The sequence below is a fragment of the Hippopotamus amphibius genome, chromosome 6 (assembly GCF_030028045.1).
Source record: "Hippopotamus amphibius kiboko isolate mHipAmp2 chromosome 6, mHipAmp2.hap2, whole genome shotgun sequence".
Taxonomy (NCBI): domain Eukaryota; kingdom Metazoa; phylum Chordata; class Mammalia; order Artiodactyla; family Hippopotamidae; genus Hippopotamus; species Hippopotamus amphibius.
In genome coordinates, this window is record NC_080191.1 from 108,286,645 (window position 1) to 108,300,272 (window position 13,628).

The window sequence follows — 13,628 nt, forward strand, 5'->3', positions numbered from 1 at the left end:
AAGCAGCTACTGTTTTAGGAGCAAAGAGGTACGTTTCTCTTGTCAACACACATACACCAGCTTTGCGAGGGCACGTCAGCCTTCTGGATCCACTAAGAAACTGGATTCCCTTCCTCTCTGATCTCTAGCACCCATGTTCCATCCTGCACATTCAACACTTATTGGTAAGTGCCTATTGCCTGGCACTGGGCTGAGGACACAGATTCAGCAACACTCAGGCACTGAAAGAACTCTCAGCCCCCAGCCCCATCCCTGCCCCCTAGTCCTCACCTTCCAGCAGGCACCGCGGTGCTTTGGGGCAGAGAGCATTGCTCAGGGCACGAACTGATGCTACTGCCCATTTCCCCTCTGACCTTGGCCAGGTTACTCTTTCCCTTCCTCCCTACTTATAGAAAAGTGATTATTGCAAGTGGGCAGGGAAAAAAAGAAAACTGAAAGGTTAAGAAGAAGAAGGGGTTCATTCAGTGCTCTGATACAAGTTCATGCGCATTTCAGGTGTCAGAACCCAGAGGGTTTCAGGGAAATGCGTTCAATTTCAAAGGCTGTGCAAAACTGGAGTTCACATTCAAAGAAGGCCGACTTCCAGCTGCTTTATAACGATTTGATTTTAACGCGGCAACAGAGCAAAGCGTCTTCCTATTTTCAACCCTAGCAATTTGGTTCAAGCATGATCTCAACCACTTTAAGCTTTGGTATATTTCTAGCCACCTCTTATGCTGTATTTTCTCTTAATGCCACCAATCATGTGTGAAATTCTGTTGCAAAACTAATCATTTGTGGGAAATGATATGTAATGACTTTAAAGAGAGACACACACAGAGCGAGGGCTGTGACTATGACCTTTGTTGTTTTTTGACGTTTTTCATAGCGTAATGCAAATGGAAACAGCTCTTTCTCAAGGTCAAAGTCGAAATAGTTTTCTGCTTGTACAAGCATCACTCTTTCTTAAGAAGGAAAAGCCTTGAAAATTATCCTTATGATTTGACTTTAAAAACCTCTAAGGTATAGAATGGTTGATAAACTTGAAAACCAGCTGTGCTCAAAATATAGTATCATATCCATCTCATTAAATCAATACAGTTTTACCTTTCAAACGATGTGACAAGATTTAGGAATATACAAAAGATGTGAATGAGAAATAATAGTTGGGTATTTATATAACAAGGCACTATTTGAGGATCCAGTGTAGCACACACACATACACAGACACACACACACACTAGCCAACACATCTGGTCTTATCAAGGGAGATTTCAGTCAAAAGCAGCTGTGACCAAATATTCTACAGTGGAAGTCAGAAACCACTAATTTAAATTTTTCATTTGTTTTTGGAACAATTATGCCACCCACAAATGGGTAACTTTGCACGTCGTCATTATCTCATGAATTTTGGAACTTATCCCTTAAGTAAACCCATCTCATTTCCATATAATTATAGCAACTAAGAAGGTCCTTAAAAAAAAAAGAAAAGAAAAGAAAAAAACTCAGCTCAAAATTTAAGTGTCCTAATAAAGAATCCATGTTACTGACATCTTGATCATCCTTGGAATTTGGTTCCTGAAAATGAGAAATTGACATGAATCAGAAAGGGAAATGTCTCGAGGGGGTTCTCTTAGATTTCATTTTCCTGCATCTGATGCTTTCAGACAATATTCACCTGTCACGTCCTCCATCCCTGTTAGGTAGTAATTGATCACATGTCATTTAGATTCATTTGTAATAACACACAATGGTAATGATCTCATATCTTAAAAAGGGTAACCTGGACTAAGAAATTCCTTCCTGAATTATTCTCTCCTGCTGGCAACCTTGGGGAAATAGAAACTCGCCCAGAGTGCCTGAGCGACTCAAGTGGACCTAATTCCCCATAACAGATCACTCCGTACAAACTAATTAGGATGAGTTAAATGTTTCCACTGAAAACACACACAAAAAGAGGAATGTTTTTCTCTGCTGCCTGCTGTTTTCCGCTCATTTCCTTCCTCATAACCTTGCCGCCTGTTTTTCTAACATACTGCTTTAGAGGTGAAATTTGATGGCCCAGCCACAACCAAAAAGTGTAAATGCTGACTTGAGAATGTTCTAAACATCCCAGGGGAAAAACAAAGTCCTTCCTATGACAATGTACAAACGTGTCTATTATAGGCAGGGGAATAGGCTGCTGGTCTAGAATTTTCCTACGAGGTGTTTTTTCTAGCAGTTGTATTAAAAGCTTCCTCTATCAAGTAGTTCTTGTTATGATAGGCACACTGCTAAGTCTTTTTCTTGTGTTTCCAAGGCATTTTAAGGAAGACAGCTGATCCACAATTAACACCATGCTGCACTTGAATGGTTCATTCACACTTTCTAAATTTTGCTCCCCCTTTTCTCTGGGTTTAATGAATATGCCATGAATAGTAGCATTTAGGGTGAGCTCTAATATTTGTCTCTTAAATTCTGCTCATTTGTTTAAGGTGTATCCTTTCTTCTCGCAGCAGGATCCTCAGGGAACCAGCTCCCCGCCTGGCTATAAGCTCACCAGAATCTCCATCTGGTTGATTTTCAGCCACATGGAATTTCCTTGGTGCCATCAGGCTCCCATTTTCTCTCCTGATGGCAAAGGGTTGCTACACGGCACCTCTCCGGCCAACCATGGGCAATTTGTGAAGTTGGCAGGACCAGGGCAGCCACTCATCATTCCAGCAGTGGAGAAATGTGTGCGGCCAGATGGAAGGGGAAGATGATTCAGATATATTGGAGACTGTACACGGTTACAACCTTCTGCTGGGATGCACCTGCCCTACATACCAGCTGTCCCCTGACCCAACTGTAACCGGGTGGCACAGGGCAGGTCTGCCGTACTGACAGCCAACCAGGACCTCTGCCTTCATTCAGGGAGAAGTCTCTCAGCCGCTTGTTTTTATTTGCGGATCAACTATTTTTTTTAATTTATTTGCTTATTTATTATCTGTAGGTCTCATTTGCAAACTGAAGATCATAATAATACTACGTTTTTCCCCCCTCGCATGTGGTTTCTTAGTTCCCCTACTGGGCGCTCGGCATGGAGTCCTAACCACTGGACCGCCGGGAAATTCTCTATTTCCGGATCAATTATTAAGGGCTCTTCATCTTTGGCACATGTCATTTTCAATTATGTCAAATATTCCTGGGGCTGGGGAGGGGAACTTCAGAAGTCTTTATGATTTTCATTTGCTTTTACAGTAAATCCCAATCAAGTTGCTGACTGGGATTTTTTCTCTCTTCTTTCTCCTGTGTGAACCTGATTCTTAACTCCAAGTAATGAATGCACGATCGATAGAATAAGTAACAAAAGTATCCAGGGTGACAAACAGCAAGCTCTTAAATCGCTGCACAGTAAGTGCAAACGAACAATTATTGAAAAACTGCACTACGATTTCAATAGGAGATAAGAGTGAGCCTTAAGTCATTAAAAGGGTCCATTAGTCTTGTAAGTCTGAGACAGCGCACTCTAAACACGAGCTATTCTGGAGAACTGGCATATTCCACCAACTTGCACACACACAGCTGACTCCGACTGAGAAAGGACAGGATCCCAGTATCAAGCCCCTAAGGGGAAGGGGGCGTCTACAGAGAAGCAGAGGCTGGGCCAGTCTGTCCAGCCAATGAGTCTTCAGTTACACTGGAAAGGGGGTGGCGGGGGAGCAAAACTGACAAAGTAGATTATTTACAAGGGAAGTAAATATCCTGCTTGCATATCAGTTCACCGGGTATTAGAGCATCACCGAGCTCTTCATCACTCCCTGCTGGGGAAAGAAATAAAAGACTTCTGACACCTCTACCCCAATCTCACACATCACCAGAAAAGCCCAAGTATCCAGCCCTGCTTTCCTTTTATCCCTGTTCTCCCTGACTTGATAAACCCTTCGCGGTTCAAAAGAAGAAGAAAGTCGCGGGCAACCAAACTGCAAAGTGAAAGCACAGTTTTGAAAAATTCCCTGAAATAGCTACACACACATAATACGCATATGTGCCTTACATACAGACACACACATACATACTCTTAAGGATCTGCAACATTAAAATGCTGTTGAACCTTAACACGCCTGGGTCGTATTGTCAATTCTGACCCTAGATCGTGGACCACACATTTTATGAGAGACAGGTGGGCTCCCAGAGTTCTGGATGTCAAACAGCTTGAGCGAGGGGCTGCATAACAGAACCTGAAAGAAACAGCATTCCTAAATATACACGATTCCTCCGAGAATAGAAAACCATACCTCATGCCAGATACGGTAAGACCGAACTGTGCTCATGACACAGAGGGCAACTTTAGCCTTGCCTTTAAAAGAATATAGTTTCATCTGAAGCAGGACATCACATTTCAATGTGTGCTATTAAAAACTTGCATTACACACTGAAACTAATTGCCCTGTGAATCACCCTGCTTTACAAGACGGCTGGACTAGCGTGCAGTTAATAATACGAGCTAGCCCAGTGAACGTTTCTCCAAGAGACACAGGAAAATCCAGTACAGCACGATGGCCTCTGGACCCACGCTTTTACACCACACCACTGCCCTGGTTAACGCTACATCCTCACCACCATCACCTTAGGCATTGCTGCAAGAGGCTGAAAACTTAAGCTAAAATTATAATCTTCCTTTCCACCCCTCAAATACCATTACAGGTGCTAAAATGTTATTCTGTCCAAAAGACATGTTATTTTCACAAGCTTTTGCATGTATCAAAAACATATTCACGATAAGCACTTGCTATTTTATGAATTGCCAATAAACACGCTTACCACCTCTATCACTACCCCCGGAAAGAGTTTTAACTCTAGATTCTGCATAAATTTGTCTATGAAATAAGGAGCCTTTCTTTCAAATCAATTTCAGTTACTTTTAAGACTTCTTTCCTAATATGACACAGACTATAGGGAAATCAAAACTGCTGTCACGACAACTAAAAAGCGTTCAGCTTTTGCATACTTTTGAAAATGTTTCAAAGGCTCGAGCAAACAAAACAAAGCAAATAGTGCGCACAGAAATAAACACCCAAGAAATTAATACTGCCCCAACGCAAGTTTATCTGAATACCTCTTTAATTGAAAACTGACTCTGGCTTTCACATTTCAAGCAAGTCAGCTAATCACTCAGAGCATTTGCATCTTGGAATCCTCCCCTGGCCCCCTCTTCAGCTGCTCTCACAAACCTTTTAATATCAGATAGATGCCCTGAGGTGATGACGCGGGATGAAACTTACAGAAGGAAAGCATAACTTCAGGGAGGAGGAAAGGATATTCCGTTTAATCCTTGGCTTCCTATTTAGGGAAGGGTTTTGCCTTCTCCTCTAGCAGTAAGTTGCAGCGTTACAGTGCAAATGTGCAGCTCCCAGCCCACTTACATTGCTCCACAGAGAGCCCAGATCGAAGCCTCAACATGTTTTCTGGAAAGGCAGGCAGCTCCGCAGAAAACCTAAGGGAGGTTTCCACCATGGCACGCAACTAAACTGCACAAATATTTAACAGCTCCGAGACCTCTAAAGGTTTAAAATAAAATGCATTTTGTGCCAGGCTGCTCTAGCTAGATGGAAAACCGGGATGCTGTGGAAGGAAGGGTGTTCTCAGCTGCTCAAGCACCGCACGCGAAAGAATGTTTTCCCTTTCTGCCTCAGAATTAGGCAAAAACCAAAATGCTTAATGAACCGTGGATATTGACTAAGCTCCCACAACATCCACAGTACAGAACTTTGTTTTACATTCCATTGAGTTTGCCCATGACTTTCCCACGCCGCACCATTTTTCCTTCCTCACCTAGCTAAAAAAATCAACTTCAGGCACACATATCAAGGCAAAGTTTAGCCACCCCCAGCCCCAGCCCCCCCACCCCCGTCTCTTCTCTTTTCCAACTTCAACTCCTCTACGACGAATAGACAGCCCGGACTGTCGCACAAAGGAAGGTCCCAGGGCTGCACCAGCTGGGTCTCCCAGTTGCCAACTGGAGGTAGGTTTACTGGAATATATTCTCCAGGCTCTCCGAGATTTTCGAAAGGGCTTGTCTGCCCTGATGCAGAGCCGGGCACCCCCAGCATGACATCACCCGCGTGAACACTCACCAAAATACATTATGTTTCTCATTAAGCAGACAGCCGGAACCCCACCGCGGCGTCTTCAGCATCAGCTCGCACCCAAGGCTGCCGCGCAGAGCCGAGCCGTTTCATGCTACATTCGGCGGAAACGTCCCCGGCGTGGAGAGGGGCGCCGAGCAGGACGCCGCCTCCGCGGGATGAGCGCCTCGCGGGCCGCCTCTCCCGGGCTACGGTCCCCGGCGGCTGGAGCGTGCGCTCGGGCTGCCTGCTGCACTGCCCATCCTTACTGTAATCCGACTCCTCCTTGCGATGCCCTTGCCGCGCCTGTGACATCAGGACTGAGAGTACTACAAACAGACACCCCCACCCCACTCCACCCCACCCCACCCCCGGTTCGCCGCTGCTCCGGGAGGTGCTCCGATTGCCTGCCTGGACCAACCATGGTGCTCGGGAAGCGTTGACGAGCCCACAGACCTGGGAGGGGGCGGAGTGAGGGGCGCGGGAGGCTCTCTTAAAGAGAGAAGGGTCTCCGGAGCCACAGAGGCGCGCGCGGGGGAAATTCACCAGGGGGCGGGAGGGGACAGGGTTAAGGCGAGTTCTGCCATTAACGTGTAATTAGACACAATTTTATCCGGCCCCTCCCGCGAATAGCAGCATCCCCGCCCGAACTGAGCCTCCCCACCCAAGTTTAGAGGCAGTGGGAAGAGGAGTGGTGCGTTGTGCCTGCATTCTCTTTGCTTGGGCTTGAGGGTTGGTTGTTGTCTGTGATGTTTTTACCTAAAAGACTCAAGGGACCATGGCTAGGGTAATAGAGGTTTCCACTGAGAAGTGAGCAGATCACAGAAACCCAGCAGCTGATGAAGAGTTGTTTTTATTTCTTGAGCATTTTCTGAGCTAGGTTGATAGAGAAATATAAAGAAAAATAACTGGTGATAAAAGTCACCTCCCACTTTCACGCGATCACAGTCGCTGCCTCCCTGAGTTGGTAGCAGAAAGGACACTGAGGCTGAAATGATCCCTGACCCCTAAAGGGGACAGACATTTTAGCCTGAAAGATAACTGAGACTGTATCATAATTCAACTCTGGTCACTAGTATAATATAGATACACACACGCACTCCCATTAAATTTGAGATGAACAATAAAGAAAGGCAAAGCTTAGCAAAGCCTCTGGCTCCTCCAATGGTCTAATGAATTGCAGTCCTTATCTTACATAGAAAAGGATGTTAGAAAGAAATCCCTGAAAGCTGTACTGATTAATACTTAAATGCTCTGAATTGAAAATAAACCCACAGAGCAAGTTCCGTTTCATAAGGACTCATCTCTTTGGGACCCAACTTACCTACTGGACCATTTAAACTTAAACATTTCTACAAAAATGTATCAAACTAAGAACTGAAGATATTGATAAACCATAATGGAAAACAATATAAAAAAGAAAAAAATAAATAAAAAGACAAAAAGAACCGAAGATAAAGAATTGTAGCCTTGGAAGAAAGCAATTGATATATTTTTAATAAGAGCTTTGATAAGCCATGGTAGTGAGTATTTCTACATTGTGATATTAAAATATTCCATGGAATATTTCCTTGCACAATTCTGTGTCTGTTGGTGGGTTTAATGCACATTGGAATTAGGGGCGACTGAAGCTCGTAACGGCTTGCTCTGCAATCTTGCGTGGATTATAAAGAATTTGGTGAATGCAAACAGATAATCATATATAAATCAGAAACATTACAGTGAGTCTTAGGACAAATCTGGTGATGCTCTTTTAGAAATAGTCTTCATTGAAAGCAATTTTGAAGAAGAAAACGTCAATAGTAAAGAATATTTACTTTTTTTACTCCTATTTTTAAATGAAAACTGAGAAGAATGTTACAGGAAAACCCTGAAGAAAACACATAAGTGTTTTTCCTTTTGGACAGATGGACATCATCCAAAAGTACAATTAATGGCCTTTCCCTCAGGCAAAAGAACCATCTGTGGTAGAGCTTATTCATGAAGCTCACTAGCTGTCTTGACGGCCTACATGGGCTAGGGGGCGCTGTAGTTTAATGTTAGAGTTTTTGGTCCTCTTGACTTCCTGTAGTTAGGTGTAAGCCCTTAGAGTTGCATGTAAAACAGGAGATTTAAGATACTAAAGGACTCTCTTAATAATTAATAACACTCTTGAATTTGCATGGCCTTCTGCAGTCACAAGGTCTTTTCACTTATGTCATCTTTCTAACAAACAGATCTAGAAAGGTGTACATTATAATTACAAAAACCTGAGGCTCAGAGACATTGGACAACTTTCTCAATGATGTCAGAAATGTCAGTACAGAAGAGTTGTCTTATTTATGTTCGAGTCCCCAGCAGAGCTCTTTATTCAAACATATAAATTCTAAATTTCCCATTTATAATGTCTCTGGTAAAGATCTCCCCCAATCAAATTAAGTCACTGCATGTCCCCCCCTAAAAATTATATATATATAAAAATTATATATATATATATATACACACATATATATGTAGTCATGAAAATAAAGGCAGAGAGCATTTGGTACTAGAACATTCCAGCCTCTGCTGGGTCTGAAAGAGCAGCCTGATGCCTCTGAAATAGTATGGCATCCAAGGAGCAACTGAGTGTTACATTCATACAATGGAATTCTGTTCAAACAAAAAAAGGACGGTATCTGCTTTATTTAAACATGTGCGCCCCACCCTCCTCCAATTCAGGGTTATCTGGAATGTCAAGACCTCTGATAGAAAAGTTGCTTATTTCTGGTTGGAACATAAGTGATTTTTATTTTAATTGTACACATTATTGTTTCTTCTAAAATTACTTTATGTGTATATATTATATTTATAAAGAAAAACTGCAACTATTTTAATTTCAAAACAAAGTAATATCTAAATGAAGGCACAGCTGAGGCTGGCTAGACGTGGGGTTGTGGACATGCCAGCCATACCTGAGAGACGCGCCCATATGTCACCCCCAGGAGATGACCATGGAAGCTTCCAGGGAAGGATCTCATTCACTCCCCTGGCTTTTCTCTGTCTTTCAGAAGGTCTGAGAAGCTGAGAGATTCTGAAGGGGAATCAGGTCACCACTTGCCAGATAGAAATATACCTTTCACTAATAAAACAAAGATGCCCTAAAACCAGTCATGTATTTGGAGTGAAAACATTATGGGAAGACGCAAATTTTCTCTCTGCTCAAATATCCAGAGAGCTGCCTGCCTGGATCCCGTGTGTCCTTCAAGTCTTGTTCAAAGGTTTGTCAGGGTAGTCATTCCTGCTCTCCCTTCTTACTGTTCAGACTGCCTTTCATCCCTCCCTAGGCTTTTCTTAACCCTTCGCTCTTCTCTTAGTCTCCGTAACGTTTATCACCATTTGACCCACTACTGTGGACATCTGTGTATTTCGATCTCTCTCCATCAGAATATCATCTCCACGAGGGCAGGGATTTTTCTTGTTGTTCACTGTTGTCTCCACCATTCTTACAAGGGTATCTGGCATTTGTTGCTACTCAATAAACATTTGTAAATGAATGAATGAATGAACATAACTAAGTACAAACTTACTGTATATAAAACATCATACTTTTCTATGTGCCTGCAGTCCATTCTTTGAGGCTGATGGTGTTTGATGCAAAGTGTTTACACAAATTGAGTGTGTCCATGCTTAGCAGCAGCTGTTCTTAAATTCCGTGCAATACAGATGCCAGGTGGTCCTGCAGACCACAGTTTGTGAGCTTGCTTGTCCTGTCAACTTCTCATAGCTGAATGCAGCAGTCATTTAGCACTGACTTAGCAGAGTCTGTTTGTGTTGCCTTCCTCTGAGTCTTCGTTTTTTCCATTTTCATCTCTTCCTTATATCTCAGCAATAAAATTTTATCCAAGGTTCCTTATTCCAGGCTTGCCCAAGGCCAACCCATTCTCCATATTAGATCTATTATCTTTTTAAAAGAGATGTGATCAAGTCACTCCCTTGCTCCAGACTCTTCATTGTCTATTTCACCTACCGGGGTATATAAGGTCTTTCACAACAAGCCCCTGATTACTTTTCCACTTGTGAATGCTCTATCCTCCACAGGCTTCACTCCAGCCCCATCGCAGGACTGCAGTTCCCCTAAAGAATATACTCCTCTTCCCTGCTGTCTTTACCTGAACAGTTGGTATTCAACCTTCAGATCTCTGTTCAAGTATTATTTCTTCTGAGAAACTTTCCTAACCTTAGGAGTGAATGAGGTACTACACCTTTTTTTTTGTTTTTTTCAGATAGCATATTATCTAATTTGTGCTTTAGCCCTTAAACATAGTATGGGGATTTCCCTTTACTTGTCCATCTCCCAAATGAAAGCGGGTGCTCTTTTTTATTTTAAATTCCCAACTAGTACGAATAATGAATGGATTCATTATTTAGCTATTCATTCATTCCATATTTACTGAATAAATTCAGTATCTTTTGAATGTCTACTTTGTGCCATGCATTTTACTAGGTGATGGTTAAAGAACACTGCAGAAAGTGCGAAGGGCAATGGGTGTCATCCCTGAGGGTTACCAGGAAGAGAAGGAAGGCTAATGTGCTAGAGCAGAAGTAGGTACTAAGGAGGATATTCACAGTTGAAGTCAAATAGGTCACGTGGAACCTAATTCAGTAGATCTTTGGTAGGCCACATCATAAGGATTTAGACTTTTATTCTGACTTGTGCAGAATGCCTTTGGAGTAGCATAATTTGACATATTTTAACAGGTTCACTATGGCTGATGTATGGAGAATGGATCAAAGGGAGCAAAAGAAAATGCAAGGTGACCATTTAGGAAGGCTTTGTAATAATCTAGAAAAGAAATGGTGGCTTGGACCAGGGTAGGAGCAGTGGAGATAATAAAAAGTGATTGGAATCTATACATATGACAAAAGGGGTCAATAGGACTTCTTGATGAATTGGGAAAGTGATGGAAGAGAAAAAAAAAAGAGTAGTAGATTATTTGAAATTTGGGGACTGAGCGATTGGAAGGTGAAATTTCCACTAACTGATAAGAATACTGTGGAAAAACATGTTTGGGTCAGGGGTAGGAGGTAGTCAATGTGGGGCATATTTAGTTTGAGTCCTATTATAAATTCAAGTGGAAACGTTCCCTTGCAGTTGGGCTATATGTGTATGGAGTTCCGAAGAGATGCTTGAGCTTCATATTTAAAGTCATCATTTGTACTTTGTTTTTTATTGGATTCCACACGAGTGATATCATATGATATTGGTCTTTCTCTGTCTGACTTACTTCATTTAGTATGATAATCTCTAGGTCCATCCATGTTGCCGTAAGTGGCATTATTCCATTCTCTTTTATGGCTAATATTCTATCATATATATATATATATATATATATATACACACCGTATCTTTATCCATTCATTTGTCAATGGACATTTAGGTTGCTTCCATGTCTCAGCTATTGTAAATAGTGCTGCAGTGAACATTGGGGTGCATGTATCTTTCCCAATTATGGTTTTCTTTGGACATATGCCCAGGAGTGGGATTGCTGGATCATATGGTAACTCTATTTTTAGTTTTTTAAGGAACCTGCATACTGTTCTCCTTAGTGGCTGTACCAATTTACATTCCCACCAACAGTGTAGGAGGGTTCCTTTTCCTCCACACCCTCTCCAGCATTTAAAATGAACTTATATACAAAACAGAAATAGACCTACAGATATAGAAACAAACTTAAGGTTACCAAATTAGGGGTTTGTGATTAATATAACACACAATATTCTCTATAAAATAGATAACAAACAAGGACCTACTCTATAGCAGAGGGAACCATATTCAATATTTTTTAATAACCTATAAGGGAAAAGAATCTGAAAAAGAATATATATATATATGTATATATGTATACATATATATTTATAACTGAATCACCTTACTGTGTACCTGAAACTAACACAACATTATAAATCAACTATACTTCAATTAAAAAAGGAGAGAAAAAAACCAATAAACAAATAAAGTTGTATTTTCCAATAAAAAATACAATCATAATTTTGTAGATGGTGATTAAATCCATGAAACCAGGTGAAACCTTCAAGGGAATATAGGTGGAAAAGTAGAATAGGGTCAATGCTGAGCCCTGGGGAATTATAAGTGCAAGAGACCAACTATGTCGATATTTGGTGATTGAATATTTGTTGAAAGCACAATAACCTGTTGAATGAATATTTGTTGACATATGAATGACAGTTGATGGAAGGCTATTTATTTTAAGCCTGAGTTTGCCTCCATCTAATATACCTCCACCCAATGTCAAAACAGGTTGAAAGGTGGAGAAATAAGTAATTTTATCTATAGGAGAACAAATGACAAGAGCAATTAATCTGTACAGAGTTTTGATCAGAATTTCTTAATGTAGACATGACTACACACTCATAACTCATTTTTATTCCTTGATTCCTACTTGATGCTTCCATTGAAATTAAATGCCTAGGGACCTTAATCTGGATAATTAATAGCCTACAGGAAAAGAACTGCTAATATTGTGATAAGAGGAAAAAATCTATAAATACTATAACATCTTAAAATTCTACATATCTGAATTTCCCTAACTTCGGAGACATCATCTAATAAATCCCTTTTATATGTGGTCAGTTAACAGAGGCTTTTTTATAAGATTTACTAACTGGCATTGAAAACCCTCTTAGAATTCTTACCTTGAACCTGGCTGTGGCTTCGTCATGTTTATTCATTCAAAAAATAATTATCGGGTACTCACGTGCCAAGCACTGTTTTAGGCGCTGAAGGAACATTGATGAAATTACAGACTCTGTCTACATGGCGCTTACATTCTTAGGGTTTCCATAGCTTAACTTATCCAGTAGGATTTGGAACCTCTTCCAGCTTTGTCTCATGCGGAGGAAGACTTAAAACTTCTTTCATCTTATTCATTCATTGGTTATTGCTTCTTTACCTCAATAGAATGGACATGAGGACAGGGGCATATTTGCCTATGTTCATGCTGTATCCAGTCCCTCAGAAAGTGTCTCAACAGTAGGAGACCTGCAATACATATTTATTTTATTGATTTATTGTTTATTTGAATGAATAAATAAATATCTCAAAAGTCTTCCATTTGATGCACTGTCCTTATTCTACAGAGAATATAGTTATATTCTACCAGGAATGCCCTTTTCTATTCACCTTTATTTGTCTAGATAATTGTATTCGCCACCCAAAACTGCTCAGATATTTTGTTTTCTAAGAAGTCTTCTCTGGGCTTGTGTCTGACTCACATGTTCCCCTAATGTGCTCCCAAATATTGTTTGCATAACTTTATTACAGTATTTATTAGATTGCATTTCAATAACTGGCCCAGTTATCAATATCATGGAAGTAGAATGAAGGCTCTTTGGAGTCATGGGAAAAATAGATAGATATCAATTCCTTTAGTATTTTAACATACGTCAGAATATAGCAGAAGTGCACGCCAAGGACATGGCAAATTGGGTTACTGACAGGGACGTGCCATTAACATCTCTGACTTAGGAAGCAGCAGCCTTTGCTGTGATTGGAGATGAGTGTCAGAACTACATAGACAA

At 41.1% G+C, this 13,628-nt stretch overlaps 1 protein-coding gene across 2 annotated transcripts in view; it reads right to left on the bottom strand.

Annotated features, from left to right (window-relative positions):
• The window catches only part of ZNF385D (zinc finger protein 385D), an 891,886-nt gene that overhangs the window by 293,727 nt on the left and 584,531 nt on the right, over nucleotides 1–13,628 (bottom strand). The window contains exon 1 of one of the 2 annotated variants that reach the window (XM_057738318.1): nucleotides 6,078–6,364. The exons of the other annotated variant lie outside the window; for it this stretch is intronic. Within the exon in view, the coding sequence (XP_057594301.1) occupies nucleotides 6,078–6,099 (22 nt within the window). The 5' untranslated portion in view covers nucleotides 6,100–6,364. Of the gene's footprint in view, nucleotides 1–6,077; nucleotides 6,365–13,628 lie in introns of those variants that run through there. 2 annotated transcript variants of the gene reach the window in all.